This window comes from Plutella xylostella, chromosome 18 (genome assembly GCF_932276165.1).
Source record: "Plutella xylostella chromosome 18, ilPluXylo3.1, whole genome shotgun sequence".
Lineage (NCBI taxonomy): Eukaryota > Metazoa > Arthropoda > Insecta > Lepidoptera > Plutellidae > Plutella > Plutella xylostella.
Window position 1 is genome coordinate 153,384 of NC_063998.1, and position 24,556 is coordinate 177,939.

General features: G+C 36.9%; 1 protein-coding gene across 3 annotated transcripts in view; it reads left to right on the forward strand.

Moving 5' to 3' along the window:
- LOC105385269 overlaps positions 1 to 24,556 on the forward strand; it is a 52,776-nt gene that overhangs the window by 4,726 nt on the left and 23,494 nt on the right. For 2 of the 3 annotated variants that reach the window (XM_048627271.1, XM_048627272.1), the window contains exon 1: positions 19,744 to 20,870. In XM_048627271.1, the coding sequence (XP_048483228.1) occupies positions 20,060 to 20,870 (811 nt within the window). In that variant the 5' untranslated portion in view covers positions 19,744 to 20,059. Of the gene's footprint in view, positions 1 to 4,235; positions 4,343 to 4,671; positions 4,760 to 19,743; positions 20,871 to 24,556 lie in introns of those variants that run through there. The other variant, XM_048627273.1, reaches the window with a different exon arrangement.

Below are 24,556 nucleotides of genomic sequence, written 5' to 3' on the forward strand. Positions count from 1 at the left end.
AAGTACCTACATACCTATAATATTTTCAATTTTCACGCCTTCGAAGACGTGTAGTCGGGAAACTTATCACGGCGAGAACAAGAAAGCCTTGAGGACAAAAGTTTTGCATAGAATTGTGCCTCAGTGCGACTATTGCCGAGAGGAAGCGTCTATTGTACGAACAGACAACACTCATATATAGAATAGATTTTCTTTTTCTCTTGTTCTATACCTATCTAAAGCTGATGTAGAATAGACGTGTTGAAAGAAAAATCAGATTGTAGCGCCAACACGCTGCGCTGTCTTTATGTTGTAGGTATGTCGTATGTCGTCTTTGTATATTATTAAGTAGATCGTAGGCAGGTACTTATCTAAAGAGTTCCTAGCTAGCCCGAAGTGCGAATGCAGGCCAATTAAGGGAGTTCTGTTTTTAGACATAAAACATAACAAAACAAACATTCACTTTCATTGGTAACATTATATCCTATTTAATTGAACAATTTACTTAGAAGGCAGTGATGGACTGCATCGATTGGACTTACGAAAGCTCTCCAGAACCCCTGAAAAAGCAAATTTTCAAATGGTTGAACAGAGTTTCATAAAACATATCTAGTAGAAATGAACATTTTGGACAAAAAATATCCTTAAAAAAAATTGGTTACGCCGTTTGGAAAGATCAAAAACTGAAATCGCTCGGTTTTATGTTTCGTTTTAATTTTATATGTTGATAGATAGGACTGGTATACTAGTAATATTTTAGGTCAACATATGCTTCAGTGTGTGTGCACTAGGTAACCCATAACTACCTTTGTGGCGAGGCAAACACTCTGAGTGCGAGACTTAGTTATAAAGTTATAACTGTTATAACTGGGTGAGATGACGGCCGCTCCTTGACTCCGTTACTACTTGTAGTTCAGTTAGCGCCGCGTGCGGTGGTCACTTCGCAAAGTAACAAGTTTCAGTACTGCTTCTAAAGGAATGGGCATGTATAGTACCTGTAACATCTTTAAGTTTGCTTAACTTTTATTCTATGTACTTACCTTATAAGGGGTGAATGAAAGAAGGGCGAAAAAGGAAGAGCCTTTGTCGAGTGACGCATCAACTTTACATTAAACAAGTCTGGTTCATCCTGGGCAGAGGGCAGTCATTGATTGATGCTATATATGATAAACCCTAGACCAGCGCTAGTGTTTTCCACCAATACGGAAAGATGATGGATCTATAAAAGTCTGGGCCTCACGTCAGTTTAGAAATAAAATAAAAAACTTTTGTTAGGTATAACAAAAACCTTTCAGTATTGAACGTTGAATACCTAGATTGATGATGATGGGCGTCGAGAAAAAGTACCCATCTAATATGATTACTTGGAGAAGTGGCCATATTTCACGCTAACGACGGTATTCACTTGAAAATTCAATATCACGCGTTTTATTAAAATTTCGTAAAAAGGTCCTTTTGTTTCCGATATTCCTGACGTGTGAGCTGACGGCATAAAGGACTGTCAGCGACTGACATGGCTCGACTCGCGAGTCACATTATGTAAAACAACAGCTACCGTTTTAATTACAGTGACGCCACTTCATACCCAAAAATGTGTATTTTATAAAATCTTATAAATATTTTGTCCACAATGGTTCTGTCACTCAAAAGTTAAGAGAATTGCTTTATTTATTAATTTCGCGGGTTTTTATCTAATTTACTTTTATTTTACAGTCATAAATTTTATCTAAAATGCTGTTTTTTGGTCTACGTCGCATTTTTATTCTTTAAGTAGTTACTCATTTTATAACTTTTCAAATCAAGAATATCATAGTCTTGGAGGTCTAGCAGACGATATGCTGTACAATGTACATTATAGAAGATTTCTAACCAAAATACCTAGTGTCTTTTTCATGACTTCAGGAACTACGAAAGCTAACCAGCCCTAAATAGGGTTTCCTTCCTCCCACCGGGGACAGCTACTGTTATTCATCTAAGATTTATTTGCCGGTTTCCGTAATCTTACATTAAGTATTATTTTGCTTAGACAAAGAAGGGGACTATTTTCTTGAAAAATATGAAATTATTAAATTTTATACGTACCTTCGAAAAACACACACTTTACACTGTAACAAGAAGCCCACCTTTTTTGAAAATTTTGACACATGATAAAATTTTGTTAAAGGAATTTACTCATTACTGGCTCCTATAATTTTACAAAAAAAAAAAAAAAAAAAAAAAACACGCACTCACGCCTTGTACTAATGTACTCCCTTGCGGGGTAGGCAGAGGTGCATTGCTGCACCCACTTTTCGCCAGAGTGTTATGTTAGTCGGTTAGTCCCAATGTAATAGGGGGCGGGCCTATTGCCATTTTACGGGCACATCCAAGACCCGAGAACAAATATCTGTGTTTAAACAAATATCTGCCCCAGCCGGGAATCGAACCCGGGACCATCGGCTCAGTAGTCAGGGTCACTAACCACTACGCCATTCGGTCGTCATGACTATAATTTTACACCTCAGTGTATTGCACGAGTAGGTACAGTCAGGTGTTGGTGGTTTAATTCAGTTTGCGGTGGGATTGTATTTCCGGCCTCGTCCTCCGCAGGACAGACTGACCACTCGGGGACATGTCATTTACAGTCACTAATTCATAGGATGTAAGGGCTAAATTTGTACTGCAAGTGGCATCTAGTTTGGCTTCCACTATCGATCTTCATTTGTGGTGTGTGACCGCGGGTCTGTTAGCAGAGACAATTGCATGGGAAATGCGAAATGAGGACCTCGAATTGTCTGGTAAATTGTTGATCAGTTAACATGTATATTTAATGACCTTGTATATTGTATACAAAACCTTGTCATGAAGAAACACATAGGTATTAAACTTGAAGGCATTTCAAGAATCCCAAATTATTTATTGCGCTTAGTGAACGCAGTAAGGAAAGATTCTTTCTGTACAATTCAATGTATTTTTTGTGTCGTTCAAATCACATCAAATATCAAGTCTTGAAGACTTCCTCCATGTCGCTCCGTTGATTTGCTGATTTTTCTCCCAAATTACATTTGTGCGAAGAGCTCCAATATTCATTCATTTACCGGCGACATCTAGTTACTTCCTATTCAACGTTCCTCGGGGGATCCCCGAAGCCTATGTTATAAAGTTATTATGTAACTCTTTGGGTATTAAATGGATCTTAATTCGTGAGCCGTAAGAGTTACGTTAGAACGGGAAGTGCTGCGACAGGGGCACCCGCTGTGTCTAATGACATGATCAGCGAAGAATCTGAACAAGTACGCAGGGTGGAGTTTTATCAATGAGCTTCATGAAAGCAAATCAATTTATCTATTTTACAGGAGCACTCATAAAGTCGAATTAAAAACAAAGAAATTAAGGTTTTGACAGCTCTAAAATTAAAATTTGTGGCTCCAGAATCATCATAATTATTTAATTAGCTACATAAATACCAAATAATGCTCACAACTATAATGCTTGAAGAGGTAGTCAGAGTCACTCACTTTTCGCTGTACATTTGTACTCACGTGATAGGTCGCTAGCCGTATCGCTGTCTGAATGAATACATTAAACTTAGGGACACATCTAGAATCTAGATGTTACATAGTTACAGGTTTCCTCGCGATGTTTTGCTCCACCATAATAATTATGTTAGCTGTCTTTGTATATTTCACTAATAAAATTGTACTCTGAATATCCACTCACCCGTTGTTGGTAAAACCGGCAGTTGAAAGCCTGTTGATTTATTTTTAGCTGGAGCTTCCTTTTACATGGAAAAGAGGGAGATCGGATTTGTTAAATTAGTTTAAGATTGATTTCGATTTTGTTAAGTCAACATTTATCTTGCGTTGGAGGTGTGAGTAGCCAGAGCACTAGTGAGTTTAAAGGAAATAGTTTTTGTTTTGTATGTTTATTACATTTTAACGTTTAGTAAGAAAAATAATAGATAGATAAAGCGCTAGCGTATCTACACTTTATTTGTACAACAAAGAAGATTAATAAAATTGATAGATAATTACCTATTTCACAACAGTTTAACTTATTAGGTACAAGTTTAACTGGCTGAATCATAATAAGTAGATAAATGCAATTAAGTACCCAAGTCTGTTTAAGGGTTAGAAGGTTAACCAAAACCTACTTATAAAAAAAATATGCTAGGTCCCTAGATAAGTTTGTAGGTTAATATTAATTATTTTAGAATATATTTCATTATTACATTTTGAATTTTTTTATTATGTTTGAATGATTTTAATTCTTTACAGATAAAGCTGTGAAGATGCGGTGTTAGAGAATCATAAAAAATAAAATGCAAACAAAAAACATAAATCTTTGTCAAGAACAGCAAAGAAACAACAACTTCGAAAATGAGGTAAGTTCGGCATATTGTATAGGTACCATTATAATGTAAATTAGCGGGTAAAAAATAACAATATTTATAATATAGCAGTATAATATAATACGTTTTGTACAACTAACGCCATCTCTGTGACATGAGCACAAGTTTATAACAAAGATACACACGACGTTATCAAGATAGCAGCCGCCATCTTTTAGCGTGTTGCAGTTCCGACGCTGCGGTAAAGATGGCGCTATTAACTCATTCGCAATCCTTGTTTCAAAACGAAAGAATCATTTAGTACTGGCATAGATAATAACTATATTACCTAATTGAATTATGTATGTATGATTGTATTACAGAAAGTTCCCCTGGAGCTGGCGGGGCCGGCGGGGCTGCATCAGACGGTGCTTCTGACGCAAGTCACGGCAGCGGCTTCCCCGTATTGCGGTCAGTAAGAATGCATTATTATTTATTCAGTTATGCAATTTCTCACACCTTTGACTTTGCTCTTCCTCGAAATATCTTTATTCTGTCTGTCCACTGACAGGTCCAGACGGACTGAATAATTTTACTGTAGCTCAGGTAGGTAGGTACCTCTTGGATTGGTTTTCAAAATTAAATAAAACTACTTACCAACTTTATTTGTTCTCACGTAAAAATGCAGCTTGTCCTGTAGAATATAAGCATGAGATTAGAAGGCGCCAAGTGATTGATAGGGTCTTTGACTACCTACACTGTTTTGGCTAATTTGTCCGCACAAAAAATACAACCCGTCCGACAAGGACGGTCGATATCCTTTTACCTGTTTCACTGTAGTGCGAGGGAGATGGGACAAGTCTGAGGTCGGCACATGTGAGCCCACTCGGCGCGAGACACCTGTCGATCGTGATAGGAAAGCTAAATCGCGATTTTAATCTAAAACAGAATTGTTTAGCAAAATTTCGCAGTAATTTGTGGTGAAAATGGTTTTGGTTTCTGGTGTCTTAGGGAATCCGTCTCAGCACAAGTTCAAAGTGGAAATTGTTTAAAGTTTATCTGCCTCCTTATCCTATTTTGTAAGTTATCTATATATTAAAGTTTATACTTATTGAATTGAATCCCGGTGTTAGTTTAAATAATATAAAATATATGTGGCGGTGTCTACAAAGTTAAATTACTATTTTAAGTTAAAGTGAGTGTGAATCTGGCTGCCAAACTGGATTACAATACCGGTAAGGACTTGATAATTATACCTAATTAGAAAAAAATAGAAAGCATTTATTTATTTACTAGAAAAACTTGTTTATACCTACCTAGTTTATGTTTTTATCAATAGATGGCGTAAGTTGTATTATTTTAGAAATAAACACTGATGAATCTACTATTTCCAAAACGATAGTTTTTAATGTTTTTTGCGAGTATAATTTTTTCCCTGCAGTACTAGTAATTATTCTGTGCCTGTAGTGGATTACAAACAAACAGATGAGCACCTTTGAGAATAAACATCCATGAAATATGGATTCTATGAGGAATGGAATCCATATTTCATGGAAATCTTCATTTGTGAAATGCCTTCATGTAAGAGTTAGCCAAGTCATCATCAGCCGATGAAGGGACGTATTTGTGTGAATTTTATACAAAAAATACTGAATGCGATTCATCCGTTGCGTACGATGCCGTACGTTGGTCGCTTACTTTTCGCAGCAAATTCGGCCGCGGTTCATGCGTAGTCTCATTGGCATGCGATGGTGTAGTGTGTGTTCGTGTGTAATAGCTCTGAGCACGCTAGCATTTGTTGTGAGAGGTTTATGGTGTGAAGGGTAACAAAGTAAAAAAAAATATATATAGGTAATCCCTAATTGAAAATACCTATTTTCATGCCTTTTTTCATGAATATGTTTCTTTATATTCCTTTTCTAATATATTATTTTCCTTTTATTTCGGCTGCTTTGTTGAACTTCAGTTTTCCACAAATATCCAAATAGGTACAGAGGAAATTCTATCAACATAATAACGTATCGTAAGGTTTGGAAATTTGAAGCATGCTCAAAAAACATCAAATCTAAATTAAAAAAGAAAGAAAATTGTTAACGATAAAGATTTCTTTGTTCAAGCTATGTGCTATTTAAATATCTGCGTAGGAGTGTACCATTACAGCAACGAAATGGTTTCCTATATAATCACTACATGCATTTTATGCCTTCTGCGAGTCCCACACATGACAATTTGTAAGCATTCTGATGACCAGTTGCATGCCATGTAGGTATGTAGGTATGTATTGGTATTTGTGTCAGTATGGACATTTTATCTTACAGATTTTATCAACCTTTAAAACAAATAATTAGCACATATTTTCTCAAATGTGTTATTGTTCTAAATGGAAAGGATAAAATAAGATCTTAATATTTGTCCTTAAGTTTCATGTCATACAACTTTCAGACTCAAAAAATATTGAGCAATAATCACTGTAATAGAGCTTAAAATTTACACAAGTACCTATCTAGATCTCTCTGCCAACCTAACACCTGACTATCCTTGGACGTCGTCGTTATGAAGTTACTCAATCAACTTATCAACAAACGTATAACATAGCTTAATAAATATTATAAATTGTTACACAAATAAGGAATAAGTGTACTCTTGAAGCCACACTAAAAATAGTTACAAAAATTAAAATCAAGGCTGTGCGGCTGCTAATTCTTCTTAAGTTGACCCGAAGCGAGCCTTTATTGTGTGTCCAGTGTGGTAACCACTGCCACTGCTGAGAAAATGCTTTAAGAATTTAGTCCACTCTTAATACTCTTATTTTGTAATATTTGTAGTAGTAGAATTCAATAAATATTTTCAACAGTACCTAATCTTGTATCGTCATAAAGCCACAAAATCACACGCACACGAGTGTAGGAGGACAGGTGACATATTCGAGATCAAATGAAATACCTCTAGTAATAAATGTATCGATAATTAAACGATCTCAATGTTTTCCGTGAGCGGAGTCGGTGTGTCGGTGGTCTTTCATCTCAAACTTACACGATCGACTCCGCCCACACGTGATAAGGTAATATCGAGAGGTAAATTGTTAATACCTATGTAGTAATTAGCCATGATTTTGCTAATGATTACGATTGAGAGTGATTTTATTTTAAAATCTACAATAGAAATTATTATTAGTATGTTGTTGTTTTTCCATCTTATTATTATTTGTATAATAGCCCTTTGCAATCTTCTTTATAGCGTGTCGGTGACAAGCACTATAGTGTCATAGATATATATTGGTCCTCGTGGTGCAAAAATTGTCTATTTAGATTAGCAACTATTACTGTCCACTGTGCAGTACATAAGAAACAGGTGATACGTCACTTTCCTCCACTTCACTTTTCCAATTAATCTATTATACTAACTTACCTGTATTATTAGTTGACATAAACACTAAATTATAGTTCACCATTCAGTAGTTACCGAATGTGTTGAAGTCTAATAGACTCTACACCGGCACATCGTGTCTCTATTGACCACCAGCTGTCAGGGAGTCCCTCTATATGGCGACCACGATTCTATCTCGTTGTACAAAACGTGCCGATATGTACGACAGCTCTCGTTCTTTCGTTTTCATCAGTATAGAGTTACCCTCCAGATCCTCCCACAGCCAGCAGCCTCCACCTCGCATCATAAAGGAACCACTAATAACCCTCAGTCTTTGTCTGAACCGGTCAGCCCCCTGTGTAGTCTGCTAGTCCACATGCAACGTATAATCGCTCATAATTATACGCTCGTAATAAGGTAATTGGGTGAAGCACCTTGGTTCAAATGTGCTCCTACTGACATTTTCAGTTCTGTGTTTAGTCAGACTGATGTGTAGATAATTTCACTACACCTTTTACTTGGTAGCTTGGGTGTGTTATTTTAGTAATGGCGTAATTGTTATTAAGTTAGAGATAAAAAGTGTGTCGATGTTGATGTAGGTTAGTTTGTGCCTGAAGTGGCCTATTAGAGCATCTGGAGGCTGCAGCTGGATAGAAATAGCAAAATTCTTAGTCTTCAGTGCGTTTACTACTGTTATTAGGAAAACTCGAAGCTCGTTCATGCATCCTAGACACGCTCTAGTGTTTGTTACCGACACGATAAGAAATATATTAATCTTATCTATGTACCTAGTTATTGTAATGATATTATCATTCACTTGCTTCTGTAGTCTAATATCGGTTGGAGTTCCGAATTCTCCAGTGGTTCATAAGTAATGAAAGTTACATAATAATAGTTTGTACACAGTTTCCAAGTTTATGTCGCATAAAACAGTACACGTTACTCGCTGCAATTGTGTCGGTTCTCTGCTCCGTTGGGGCTGTGGGATAAAAAGTGTTCTACTATGCTCACAATCAAACACGTGCTGGCTTATTTATATGAGATTCATCATCATCATGGTCTAAATTTGGCTATGAGAGTTGCAAAATGAAGTATCTTTCTAGTTCAGGCAATTTATTTCCACCCTCCACAGCATGTCTTACAGTCCTGAGGTCATTGTCATTAGCTGAGTCAGCAGCTGACACCTCGCGGCCGCGGAGTCTCGAGCCGAGGGGTGGCAAATATCAAGGGCATGGGGGCGGGATGAGGCGGGCACGCGCACCTGTTGACAACCCTCGCTTCATTAGTTCTGGCAGAGGGTTCAAGATGGTAGTAGGGCTGTGTGTATAGGTGTAGTAATCAAATGATAATCATCAGAAGGTGACTAAGGTTATGGTCAATGGTCATTGACCTATCCCAATACTACCTACCAATAATACTATCATCACTTTTCTCTGCTACAATCTATAGATAAGTATTGAAGATCCTGCCCTAGTTTAGTAGGATAAACACATAAGTTCATGTCATGAAATAAGAATAACCTGCAGTGAAATTTGCTCAGAATGATAAGTTATATGATGACCTCACTTCGGCTCACAATTTTATGATAAGCAGATGCGCAAGAGTTGCGGTCAGGGGTCGCGGGGGGCAGGCGAGTGCGGGGGTAGAGGAGGGGCGCGGGGTGCGGAAATGATGCACCTGTGACGTGATGATACAGGCCGGGCCAGGGAAGTGGCGAGCTTTTGAACCATCGCCACCGCCGCCACCGGTGGATATTATTGGGGTTGGAAGTTATAAGTTTATTGCCTGAATTGTCTGTTTGTGTGGCAATGTAGATCCTTAACGAATGAACGTTTAAAGCTAGAAGTAGTCGGTTAATTAATTCATCTGTACAAAAGTTACATGAGGCCATTTGATTTACCTACTGTGGTTTACCTTCAACTAATAAAAAAATTACTCTTCTCGCTTGTTCTAAACCCACAATACGAAGAACACACGATTACAGAGAAATGTAACGGTCGAGTGGACGCGCCCTCCGCCGCTATATTTAGATCTACGTGAAGAGGTGAACAGCACTCATACTGCAATTCATACATACTCGTGTAGAAAGAGGGAACTTCTCTACTTTTCATTCGATTCGCAATTTTCACTCCACGGAAATAATTTCCACGCGTTATTGTATCCCAACAATACAAAGACAGACATAACTTTTACATAACCCACATTATTTACTACAGTAACTTTGGTTATGTGGCGCCGTTTCAATCACACACACACACACACACACACACACACACATCGTATAACACGCGAGGCGCGGGCGCGGTGGGTACAACATCTCATTATTGAGAAGTACCAGTAAAATTACCGACGACCGAACACATGCACGCAGTAAGTATACAGTCGAGATAATCAATTGCGTTAGTTGATTTTGCTAAAGGTTTCTGTTATGTAAAGTTGTAATTTTAACAGATTTACTTTCGAGCAAACTTGTAATCATGAAGTATTTGGAGTCATCAAAAATCAACTTAAATAATAACTTTTACGTCATTACGTTTTCGTAATGCATAAGTTTAAGGCTTTTACTTTAGAGAATTTGGCACGTAAGTCCTCGTTCGATCAATTTGGTATTTATTTATTATTATTATTATATTTATAATTTATAATTGAAACAAATAATTATTTAAATACACGGGTTCACTTAACTTTAATGTTGGTGCTCCCTGATATGTATTTATTAATTATTTTACACAAGGCTAAGGAACTAACTATCTGAGTTCACAGACTTAGCACACTTTGTCATATTCCTAATGGGACTGTGGGTAATATGGGTACGTCTTTAATTAGTAAAGAAATAGGTGTGTACAGATATTACAACGTCATCCATCTAGCCCCGTTAGTCTAATTGAAACATAGACTGTAACAATAGGTTGCTAACAATATGCTAGGCCAGGCTAAGTATATGAAGGCAAAAAGATCACTATGAGCTATCAACAGCCTTATTCTTAATCGGGAAGCTATTCTATTTAAAGACGTGTATTTTTCTGTTCACAAATTCAATAGTGAGATAAAAGTTATCTGGTTAATAATTGTAGTTTAGTTTTAGTTTTATTTAATTCTGATGCTACCACGACTGAATGTTTGTATTAGACAGTGACAGCAACAATTTTATTCGTCTGAAAATAAGCTGAAATTTTCAGTGTCTTAGGTAAAGTAGGTCATTTACCTCCTGATTTAAACTGAAACATTGATAAAATTAACGTGAAGGTTTTGAAAACTCGGGTTCGAACTCGCGTTGACCACTGTGTGAGACATTGTTGACAGTTGTGGATTTTTCAATTCAAACCAATATCTTCCACCGTAACCTCCTCTACCTCAGTACCAGCCCACTATCAGGCACCTCGGATCTACTTGGGGGCTCACTCTACCTATACACGTGCCGATTGCACTATGACTTTACTTTCGTTCGTTCGTTTTTTATCAGTATAGAGTTACCCTCCTGGTCATCACAAGCAGTTCTCCACACATCGCCAAGCGTGACGTGGAGTAACCTGCACTATGAAGTAACCACTACCAACGTAACCTTACTTCGAATACTACGATTATGAACCTTATTGCTAGCGTGGTAAGGTGCAGAGTGTTTAGTGTTATGTGCAGAGCGTGCCTTAGATGTTACACTGGTGGATTGATAAGCTTGTACAGGCTTGTATTATTTAATGGAAGGTGCTGATTTTAAGACTGGATAAGTTATGTACTACGGTTTATCAATGATGCCGTAATAAGCTGATATAAAAATTATTTAGAAGTCACTGAAAATCCTGACGCAAAATGAAGTAGGCTCTAACGAAAAAAGTCGTATAAAAGTTTGCTTATAAATCTAACTTTCTGATCTTCGGCGGACTTATAACATTCCAGTTCTTTTTCAGAGGTTAAAAATAAAATTACTGAGGTAGTTATGTAACGCTCACGCACTCGCTCTGATTATACTAATAAATACCTCTATAAAGATGTGAAAAATGGATCGGATGCCATATTTAATGCCTTAAACATTGACTATTATTTAAATTTTATTGTAATGTCTTGAATTTAGTAATCCAAGTCAATTAAAAGTCAAGTATGACAAATTAAGTTCACTGTAATTTAGTAGAATAGGTACTTAAAGTCTAAGTTGATCGGCCAAGCGCAAAGCTCAGTCTTTTCACATGAAGCATAGGTGCAGGCTATTTACCTACCTGGGGATACAAGTGGCTTTGTATAATTATTATGTTGGCGACTGGATGTGTAGGGAGGCATAATATGTATATGCGAATGATATCTTCCGGGTTCTGGCCTGTATAAGTACCTTCTTGTAGGGAGTTTTTGCTTCACTAAGGGCCACCGAGGGCCATAGCCCCCGTGATTTATACTGCACTAGAGGAAGATGAGCAACTATAAATAAAGATAATTTATTTCACTATAATAAACACTGAATAAAATTAATATTCATAGTATTCATACCTACTTACTATGCAGCGATAGAATGAACAAAATACCAACTACATAAAAAACAAAAAATAGAAATTCAAGGGAGGAATTCGTTTTTGCTTCTCGTCACCGAACTGTATATTTCGCTGCCTCTGATACAAGACTATACCTAAATATTCTGGAATAATTCCTCAATACATCGAATCCTCTTCCTGCTATACATTTAGCCTCTTTCAAGATTGGAGAGATAATATATATTTCCATTATCACGCAGAACAATCATGTAACACCATAGACCCGAGAACAGTAAAATCTAGGTCGACAACTCATCCTGCCCTCAAATCACTAGACAGCGAACATGTTGAGTAGATTCTCAGCAAGTGCCCGAGTGGCTCTGCCGCGGCCCTCTTCGCGCTCGCTGGACCTCAACGCGTTAGGCTGCGCAGGCGCCGTGACCAAGACGGTACGGCACCCCCCGTGTAGACACAGGAATATGCAGACATGGCAGATTTTAGGAAATAGTGGGCTGAGTCTACCTAGCAGGGGTAGGTGATACTAAAATTATACTTACTTAAAAAGTAATTAAATTTTCATAGTTATTTTTGCATAGAGTGCGTTATCTACTACATCATTAAACACATTTATGGTACTGATGATCTTAGTTTAAAGAAGGAAGAGAGTAGGATAGTAGGGAACTTATATATTGGAAGGGTAATCCAGTCTTATTAATGCCTTTGTAGGATGTTGTCAGGTTTGTTCGTTAAAATTTATCCGTGGCCACCTGCGCTACAAGAAACTAATTTTCTAGATTATCATCGGTCTCAATAAGGTGATAAAATAAGATTTATTACCTCATCCTTTATTAATTAAACTTTAGATAATTCAGATAATATAACCAAATACGGATACTGCTTCCATAAATGGCAAGTAAGAACCATATTTAAAAACAAAAGTCATATTATTTATAGCTTTACGCAAACCTACGCATTTTATATTTGGTCAAGTCAACAAAAGTGGTATACTTAAGTACTTCAAACGTTTAAATCAAATCATCAAATACATTAAAGCGTGTGTGTATCTAAGCAATGGGAAGGTCATATCTACACATTTGTGTGTCTACGCGTCACGGCGGTGGCTGAGGCTTGAAAGCAAATTCTGAATGCCCCAATGTACGCAACATCAGAACCAGTGTGGTGTACAGAGCGCGCGGTGCCCTACCGCCGCCGCCGACCAAAGTTCCATATTCAAATAATACAACAAATAAAAAAAAAGTTCAATCACGCGTGTGCCAGCATCAACAAAAGTGGAGTGACCAAAAAGTTTTTAGTGCCGTGATTGTGCGATAAAAAGTTGTAATCGAGTAACTTAATCGATTTTTTGCGCTTCATCATGCCTAATTGAGTTCTGAAAAAAAGTGTTTCGGTAGTTCTTCGCCACCGTTAGTTGAAGTGCCGTGTGCGTGTGTTTACGTAAGATCGTGTGGATGTTCCGAGAGCTAGAAAAACAATGGGGCAGTTCGTTTTGATGAGGCTAACCACAAGTTTTATAGCAGTTTTGTCAGACATTACCGGGCTATAATAGTTCGTTTGTCATAACTATAACAAGTCGTGAAAATAACGGATGTATCTAGTTATCATGCGTGTGAAGACTGTCTACACTGTCCCTTATTACAACTTTCTTCATTGTTTTATGGTAGAGAGCTACCCAAATTATTAAGATCCGTCATATCCGATCCGTTAATTTGTAATTTTTTACCTTAGTTATTTTTAGGAATCTTCACTGTTACAACATACTGAAATTTTATCTATTTTTTATTGTTTAAGCAAATATTACTTTACTTTAAGATTCAAAATGATGTAAGTCGGTCAGTAGGTTTCAGTGATACTTGCAAAATTAAAAATAAACAATACAGCAGTATTGTGTCACAATGTAGATGAAAACTTAGCATGGTGTAAGAATGATTAAAAATAGATCAGTCAAAGCAATTTTTAGTTAACAATGATATACAAAGATTCGTTTATGTAACTTATAGCTATATGGTATGCACCTATATAACATGTACTTAATTAGTACTTACTTAATTAATTTTATAACAGATCAACAATCAGAAAAAGTTTATATGAACAAATGAGCAGCCATTCTTCACATATTAATGAATTGTGATGAACCAAGAGGGGCCTAATTAAAGAATCACACATACAATGTATGAGCAGAAGACAACCCGAGTTAAGGGGCCGTCAACCCGCGTTTTTGTCGAATTTCCGAAATCGGTTGAAGTGAAGGAATCACAGGCGGCTGGGCGCGAACAATGGACACTCGGAGAGAGCAGTCATTAATTAGTGAACCACATTACTGTTACCTTCTTGACATTAGGAATTACCTACCGTTTTATTATCATAGAGGTACCCCGTTTTTTTTGATATTTTAAATTAATTACGTATATCCTTGCTCTAACGAGTTTGTACTTCAACTTGTAATTATTGTATTCCCTGTGACGGATTTTATTGGTTGAAATCAAATGGTTAGATCGATCGTTTCAGTAACTACTTATTACAGTTAATTTGAAATTTGATCGTGCTATGTAATATAGTATACTAAAAACATTGTATAGAACCCATATTTATAAACAGTATAAAGTCAATTGAACGGATATCATTAAAATAATATGAAACAATATGCAGCGGCATAATGGAGGTGACGCGGCGCGGAAGCACTTTCAGTGTCAGTATACGCACGACACACAACTCAACATTTAAGAGGTAGTGACCATTGCAAAACAGAAAATAATCTGTATGTATAGTGAGGGAAAAAAATAAAATAGATTTCTATGTATAGATAAAAATCTTAATCGGGAACTTTTATTAATTTTGGGATTATTATTTAAAATATTCATTAACTGAAGCTGCTACAAATATAGAAGATTTTCTACCATTGATTTGATTACCATGATAGGTCGGAAGTTATTATAATGCAGAGTATTTAAATTTCATTTATTAATTTTATTGGTTTTATTGTTTATTTATAATAAATAAACGCAATCATAAACAAATAGGTACATTAAATTCAAATTATAAGCTCTCCCGTTTTTACCATAGGTTCTGACTTCAGTAGCAGCCTCCCCTTAACAATAAGCCCTTATACGTAGGTGGCTCTATAAATTTAGTCAAACGGTTTTATTCGGCGCTGTCTCGCGAAACTGTTGTTATTACCGGCATAAATCTAGTTAAAGTTAGATTAAAATTTAGCAACAAACGACTACAATATAGATTGATATCAATAAAGATTTACGATGCATTTTGCATTTTGATTTTAATCTTATTTTTATAACTTATGGTGATAAATCAATCTAAAATACCTCCTTTAATAGCACATGACTGTCATAGTATTTTAAAATAATACTTTAGAGTCGGATACATTACTGTTAGATATTAGTCTCTTAAACGCCCCTGAAATAATCTGATCCAACGATCTGCGTTGCGAATTTCATGACTAAAGTTTATAGTGACCATAACTTCAGTCTCAAGTACAGTTTGGTGCGTAGGGCGACTATTATTATATCCAAATACAGGCTCGGATTATGTTACCGCATGACAGGGACAGACTTGACATACTTTCGCCGTAATTTTGTAACTTCAGGGGCCTTTGTTAAATCCAATGAGAATAGGATCATTCTCACACCTGACTTTTGTAATCGCAGATATTACATTGGTAATCATTTGAGCGAACACCGGTGTACTATGTGTAATTGTAGATTTGATTCTCACAGTAACAATCGACGAATTTGTTGTTGACACATAGCGCGTACTTATCTGTATTATTTATGAGTGAAACCTATTATTAACCGACTTCTTTTTCTATTATCATGTTCTCATAATGATACTGCCTTGTATCTTATGATTACAATAAAGTTACAATTTAATTGGGGGCTTAGACTATAATTAATAATTACAATAAGGAATATTAATTTGAGCTACAAAGATCTCGGAAACCATCTGAATGAAATTTATAAAATTGAGCATTAGGGTTGTGTGTGTATTTGTCACGTGACTGCTACCCCACATGCTATATCTGTCTCCGTCGTCGCAGGCTTCGTCCCGTCTGTCCCCGCGCGGGGGCGGGAGTGGCAGTTGTCACTCTCATTGATCAGGCTGTTGTCTATAAATCCAGCTACATTTGCATTCACGCTTTGTCACCAGTTTCGCAATCTGACTTGCAATTTTTCAACCTCAAATGTTTAGACTGCCTGTCATGAGTCCTTAATAATAATATAATATTTTTAATATAATTAACGCACACAAAATAGTATATTTTACGTGCGACACTTACTGAGTCAATCACCTCATTCTCTGGTTACGATAAATTAATACTGCTAGGTGATTTCAACATTGACCTACTTCACAGTCAAAATAGCTCAGCCAAACTGTTGCAGCAGTTTTTGCAATGCGTAAATCTTAAGAACTACGTAACCGAACCCACGCACTTTACAAGGGACAGTGAAACACTCATAGACATTGTATGTACTGACGCACAAGTTTCACTCGCCGATGTTACCTACATTCCTTCGCTTGGTGCTCATGCCATTGTGTCTGTAGTACTAAATATAAAAAAAGAACGACCCCCGCCTAGAAACCTGACGTACAGACCATTAAAGTCTATGAATATTGACGAATTTAATAATGACCTAGAACAAATTGACTGGAATTGTATTATTAATATTGATTGTGTGAATGATATGGTTATGACATTTAATAATTTATTACTAACTCTTTTTGACAAACATGCTCCCATTAAAACCGTTACTGTTCGTGATAAGCCTAAACCATGGCTCACAAGTAATGTTAAGTACATAATGAAATTAAGGGACGAGACACACAAAAAATATAGCATAACCAAATCTGACGCAATAAAATCACAATACAAAGAATTAAAACATCTCGCAAACGTATCTTTATTTAATGAAAAAAAAGCTTACTTCGAACAAAATATTAATAAATTTGAAGACTCAAAAAAATTATGGAGATCTCTCAAACAATCTGTTCTACCCAATTTTAAAAATTCAAGAGAACTTCCTGAGCAGTTTAGCGACCCGCACGATATTGGTGACCACTTTAATAAGATTCCAGGATCAAATATAGTATCCCCCACTGACATTTTATCCTACCAAACTTTGCGTCACAATAGCTCTTGTTTCACTCTTAATACTGTTGACGAAGCCACTATAGCAAAAGCTATTATGTCCATAAAGACGAACGCCGAGGGTATCGACGCTATTAACATGGATTTAATTATTCAGACACTTCCTCATTCTCTTAAGGCCATTACACATATAATTAATAAATCTATCCAGAGCTCCAGGTTTCCGCACGTATGGAAGATCGCAACTGTGGACCCCATACCAAAGAATAGTGATCCAGCAGACGTAACTGAACTACGGCCAATCAGTATCCTGCCATGTCTGTCGAAGGTTCTGGAGAGGGTGGTGTATAACCAGGTATCAACATATTGTGAGGCAAATGACGTCCTGCCGTCCTATCAGTCTGGCTTCAGGAGGGGCCATAGCACGAACACTGCTCTTCTTGATGTAGTGAACAATATTATATGCTCACAGGATGGCGGGAAGGGCACTCTACTGGTCCTACTCGACTTCTCCAGGGCCTTTGACTGCATCAATATTCCACTTATGCTGGCAAAATTGGTTTTTTACGGTTTTGATGCACAGGCTGTTCGCTGGTTCGAAAGCTATTTTCAGGATAGGACTCAGCAGGTTCGCTTAAAAAGATCTGACGGATCCTCCTACATCTCTAGACCTTACAAGGTCGAACGAGGGGTGCCACAAGGATCAATTTTAGGTCCACTTCTTTTTATAATATATTCGTCTGATATAATAAAATCAATAAAAAATTGCAAATTTCATTTATATGCTGACGATCTGCAAATATACACGCATGTATCCAATAATGATGTACAGTTAGGAGTAGCGCTGCTAAATGAGGATCTACATAGGATTTCTGAATGGGCCACAAGAAACTGCCTGTTGCTCAACCCTAACAAATCCAAATATATGATACTCGGGTCTAAACAACATATTAAGTTAATAGGAAGCCAAAGACCTAGTATACATATCCATGGAGAACCCATCGCGAGGGTGTCTGAAGCTAGGAACCTAGGTCTCATCATGGACGAGGAACTGCGTTTTGAAACACATGTGGCGGAGCTAGTTCGTAACTGTTTTTACAGGCTCAAGGTCTTATACAATATAAGACAGTTTCTTAATGTCAACATGAGACATAAGTTATGCGAGACGTTAATTTTATCAAAATTAAATTATTGCATCGGTGTATATGGACCGTGTTTACTACAAAAAACCTACAAAATGTTGCAACGGGTACAAAATGCCTGTATACGTTACTGTCTCACTGTACCACCTAGAACACACGTAACACCTTTCATAAATAAAGCAGGGATCTTGAAGATTGAGGCCAGAATGAAGTTACATCTTTCCGTTCTACTGTTTGGTGTCGTAAAAACGCATAAACCAGCGTACCTCTTCACTGAGCTTTCCTGGCGCAACTCGCTGCGTCGGTGTACAGCACCTTTGTTAACTCCCCCTTACCGTACAACAAAATTTCGAGGCTGTTTCAAGTATATGGCGACCAAATGCTGGAACAATATACCCCCTCCCATCAGAGATCTTATCAATAAACACACTTTTAAACTGCGCTTCCGACTTTACTTGCTAGCTGTACAAAAGCAGGCTGCGTAGCTTACGTTCTAGCATTCTCTTCGCCATATACTTTTTCTAGGTGTCACCCAGCAAATTAACTACCACATCACTTGCTATCATTTTCACACATATCACTTAAACTCACATCACAATATATTCGTTTACACATACTACATAGCATACACCCATAATCATTTAACACAATTTATTGTTACATATTATTATATACATACATTCATAACATAATATATAAATATCTATTTTATTTTAGTATAAATATAATTATAACGTACCACAACACACTTTTACATATTTACTACACCCATATTTATGTTTAGTCGAGGCTCCACTCCCACTCACTAAAATTGGTCCTGGCAGAATACCAGCGCTGTGATTATTTAATTATAATCATAGTATTATGCTGAGTCAGAACCCTTTTGCTAACATGATAAATACACATGTTGCTTTTCTATCTGCATGTCTTTTAATAGTGTTTTGTGTTTATGTAATCTTAAACTTTATGTTAAAAATCTTGCTGTGTAACCTGTGTATGTGTTGTGTTAAGTAAATAAATAATTTATCTATCTATCTATCTATCTATTTCATATAAATATCAGTAATGAAATAAACATTGTCACCTGCTTGTTACAAGAACATGACAATTAAATGAGATTTATATTCACTCATACAAAAGAGTTCAACGCGCACTCTGAACTTTCTTTTTCGAGTTTGTTATTGTAATTACAATAAATTATGTTTATTTATTAATTATAAGTAGGTAAATGTTTATTTTCGTAGACTCAAGCAGACTCAAATCTTTTTTAATGCAATTTGAATAAAATGTAAGTTTTTAAATTGAGTAGGTACATTACTAAATCTAAAGTGGCAGTTACAAATGTTGAAACATAAATTATTTACTGTCTTTATTTAAATGGTGCTATAAAGTGAAGTAAAGGGCACTAAATTGCGTGAGAGAGATCACTTTGCTGGAAGACAATAGCAGAAACCTTACGAACTTTAATAATGAAAAAATAAAATCACAGTACAGCCACTCTAGTGCGTTTACAGCCTCATCAAAACTGAATTACTCCATTACAACTACAACATTTTTAAATTAACAATCTTTATCTCAGTTTACAGCCCATGAACTCTATCGTTAACATCCGAGTAGAAAACAAATGAACTTGAACAAAATGCATTTTAAAACTTCAGTGTTTCAAAGTGGTAGTCGTTACTAGATGCCGCGAGGTCACCATGTGATGGCCAACACCGTGAGGAAAGTGAAAAGAGGCAAAGCCAAAGAGTTCACGAACTACGTGCAGCCTCCGTGCATCGTGGTGTCCCCCCCGCCCCCCGCGCCCCCCGTGACTCCAGCAGGCGAGATGAAGGTCGCGGCCACACACACTGAAGTCAAGAACATCAACGTCGTGATGGCAAACAATAGAGAGAATGCCGTCGACAGCCACGACGCACCCTCCACTTCGCAAACCAACCCCCGTGACAACAACATCAACTTCAACGTCAACCAACTGATAGCGGAGCTGTCGCAGAACTCTAGAGCGTCTAAGGGTGAAATAGAGAATATACAGAGGAAGCTTCTGCAGCAAGCCAACGAGATACTAAAAGTGAACGCGTTTGCAAACCCGCAGCCGGCGGCCGGGCCCCGGATCATTGACAGCACTCAGAAGTACAGCTCATCAGCTCCTGGGTATGGCAGGATCCCCGTCATTGTGCCGAGGACGAGCAACTCTATGCCACAAGGATCTTTAGCCAATCAAGACAATCAAAACCTAGACGTTTCGCGCCAACCGCCACATTCCATGACGAGGGACAATCAACTCGGTGACACGCAACTAGTTCCCGAGCGCCTGCAAGAAGCCCCGGGGACGCTCGCTGCGGCCTCCATGATAAATGGCGGGCAGGGAAATATGCAAAGAGTCGCCATGTCGGAGGGAAGAGGCAGTTTTTTCTATGAAACGGGTTTGCCAGCGGCGGCGGCGGCGGCGCCGGTGGCGGCGGGGGCCAGTCCGCGCGACGCGCCGCGCAGAGGTGAATGTCTTCACGTTCCGTTTTCAAACTCGGAATTCTTTATTCTTAATTTGAGTTTATTGAGTGGTCGCGCGCGAGTCCTGTTTGTTTTTGTCGCTTGTGCTTTTATTTGGTGAGTCGAGATTTAGTCATTGTTCGGAGATTCGCATTCCGGAGGTTCTTGTCCCGACATCGCTAATGTCTCAATGCCGTGTCGTGTGAATGGGCGAAAGCTCTGAGCTGAGAACTTGCGAGTTCAATTGGTATGTACAGTGTGCATGACTCCGAAATATTATTTTATTTATTACCGTTATTTAGTTTCACATCCGTCTAGCTAAATCGCAAGTCTCTTACAGTAATATTAGTAAGCCGATGACCCAATAATAGCTTTAATACGACAAAGCTTAAAGTAAACAGGTCTGTTTGCTTACAATTACAAGTGCAACAGTTGGTCCGAGCGCGGCAATATTTGCTCCTTATACAGAGACTCCTTAAAGCAGTATTTCATTGATATTGTTTGAGGTCAGGGTCCGTGTCCCGAGGAGGCTATTGTTCCACCTCCTTGCTCAACTTAACGGTTGATAACCTCAAAATTGACATCCTCTCATTCTGTTTTGGTACTTTAAACGGAACATGATGTCGATGTTGCTCCACTGACTTTCTTGTGGAGTTATGTAAGGTCCTTGATGATTTTATTCAATAATCTTAATGCGATGTCCTGAGTAGGATCGGAGAGAGAGTTAAAATGATTAAATAATACTCGTAAACTTTATTTGGTTGTTCTTATAATTTTAAAGCTATCAAGGATTTTTGACTTGAACTTTGATAACATTTTATAATTTTGTAAACACTACATTTTATATCAGTAATATCTAATCTGAGTCGGTATGTTAAATCATGCGCTGAATTAGTTTCCATAAGAAGCGGTTATGTAAACACAAAACTCTTTATTTTCGTTAATTGAACAAGCTGGTTGTACACACTGGAAAAAAGAACTTTCTCCAACCTTTTAATTTAACGACAAATGACATAACGAACTCTTGAAAGAAAAATATTAATTTAACGTAAACTTTACAAGTTCTTTACCCCGCGTTCCAAGTTTAAACGTAAACAAAAAACTGACAGGTTGCACGCACCTGCGCTTCCTTCCGCCGAGCCGATCTAAATCTTACACCTTTGTATATTGAGTGCAAAGTCAAATGAAAGGCGAATATAGTTTAGACCATGTTTTAAACCCTACCCGTAGGCTCCAAGGTATAAAGAAGCTTTGTATGAATACTTTACATGCTCGTGAGGTTGAATTTAAATGACTGAAGGTATCGAGGTTCTTGAAACAATAACATTGCAGAGGATAAGGACAAATATGTACTAACATGAGATTTCTATTTAAGTTTTATAGCAGTCGGTCATTGTTTTTCAAAGTAGTTTGGTTATCGTAGCTATAAATCTGTGGCCCTGGATGCAAACGAAGTACATAAACCTTGACATGCACATGTATAGTATCTATACAAAAATTCTATTTAAATTCTCACATCCATATTCCTCATTATAATATTATTACGGTTCCTAATTACACTCAAAGAAAAGTTTCAATAGACCAGTGAATACCTAAGCTTTCAAATGTATTTTATTCTAGTCTAAGAAGTAAATTCTGAAAGTCAGCTATATAGAACTATAGCAGTAACGCCTTTACATTGAAATGTTCAATGTAGTTTGTATGTAAATAATCTATGGTATACATATAGTATACATATTGTACATAGTACATTGTCCCTTAGCCGCCCAGTACTGGACCGTATTTATATGGTTTGATATACAGGGTGATTGGAAAGTCGATGTATTCCTTCAAATGGGTTATAGACGAAGGCATTTCCAGTCGATTGAACCCCATAATGCATTATCCGAAACTCAACCATTTCTGAGTTATTTAAGTTTTAAGTTTTTTTTATAATTTTGCCAAAATTTATGTTTAAAAGCAAAATATTAAAAAAATTAACCATTTTATTAATACTTTTTTGATTGTTTTGCATCAGTGACACCCTAGTTAACTAATTATAATCATTAAATTTGTAATATTCAACTTAATTTAGATACAGTGCTTCAAAATAATTGAAACATTAAGAAAATGTTTCAGAAGGTGAAATCAAAAATGCTTAATTAAAAAAGAATTTTATCTGAAACATTTTCAGGCACTACAGCTAAAACACATAGTCAATTAATAAGCTTTAAAATGACATATTTCAATCTAAAATCGATTAAGGTATGACCAAGATATAGCCAAAACAACCACATAGGCGGACACATCTCAGTAGGGAAACGAACAAGATTTTGTTCCAATTTTAAGGTAAAATGTCCTATAACTGGACTTTGTAGAGCTCCGAACCGTTTAATAATTATTGTTCTCCGATAGAGCGGTTCCTCAAAAGCACAGATCGGCGACAAGGTTGCTTTACCGAAATAATGCTTGTCCGATAACACGTTAGCCGAAAGTACTTTTCAATTATGATTGGTAACAGAAAATAATTCTTCACAACCCGGTTCCCCAAAATTACTGTTCGACGACGGATAATTCGCCGAAAACATGATTTGCCAGTAGCACGTGACACTAGCACTGTTCTACATTGATTGTTCTAACTTCTCCGTGTTCAAACACTGAGCAAAATGTTTTTGCTGAAAAGTTTCACCGATACTGTTATTAGGAGATGCAATTTGTCGGTTAAACAATTTCACATGCTGTGCAGTCGAAAAAGCGTTCTATCGTTGAACTTATCGTCATTGAAAAGTACTTTCGGCTAACCACACGGTTAGCCGAAAGTACTTTAACACACTATCGGACAAGCATTATTTCGGTGAAGCAACCTTATCGCCGATCTGTGCTTTTGAGGAACCGCTCTATCGGAGAACAATAATTATTAAACGGTTCGGAGCTCTACAAAGTCCAGTTATAGGACATTTTACCTTAAAATTGGAACAAAATCTTGTTCGTTTCCCTACTGAGATTTGTCCGCCTATGTGGTTGTTTTTGCTATATCTTGGTCATACCTTAATCGATTTTAGATTGAAATATGTCATTTTAAAGCTTATTAATTGACTATGTTTTTAACTAGTAGTGCCTGAATTTTTTTCAGATAAAATTCTTTTTTAATTAAGCATTTTTGATTTTACCTTTTTAAACATTTTCTTAATGTTTCATTTATTTTGAAGCAATGTGTCTAAATTAAGTTGAATATTTCGCATTTATTGATTATAATTAGTTGACTCGGATGTCACTGATGCAAAACAATCAAAAAAGTATTAATAAAATGGTTAGTTTTTTAAATATTTGGCTTTTAAACATAAATTTTGGCAAAATTATAAAAAAAAAAAAAACTTAAATAACTCAGAAATGGTTGACTTTCGGATAATGCATTATGGGTTTCAATCGACTGGAAATGCCTTCGACTATAACCCATTTAAAGGAATACATCGACTTACCAATCACCCTGTATAAATTAGAATGTCACAATGAGGGTGTCTTCCATGTCCATACCTTTGCGTGAACAATACTACGCAAGTACGTACAACTGTGTTTACTGCTCCAAGTAAAGCAGCGTTCACGATGTGTATCAGATCCCAGCGCATTAATTACAGATCGTAGAGACTAGTAACGTGTGAACTCGGCTCTATTGTGGCAGTTGGGAAAATCATTTGAATGTGTTTTTGAGAGT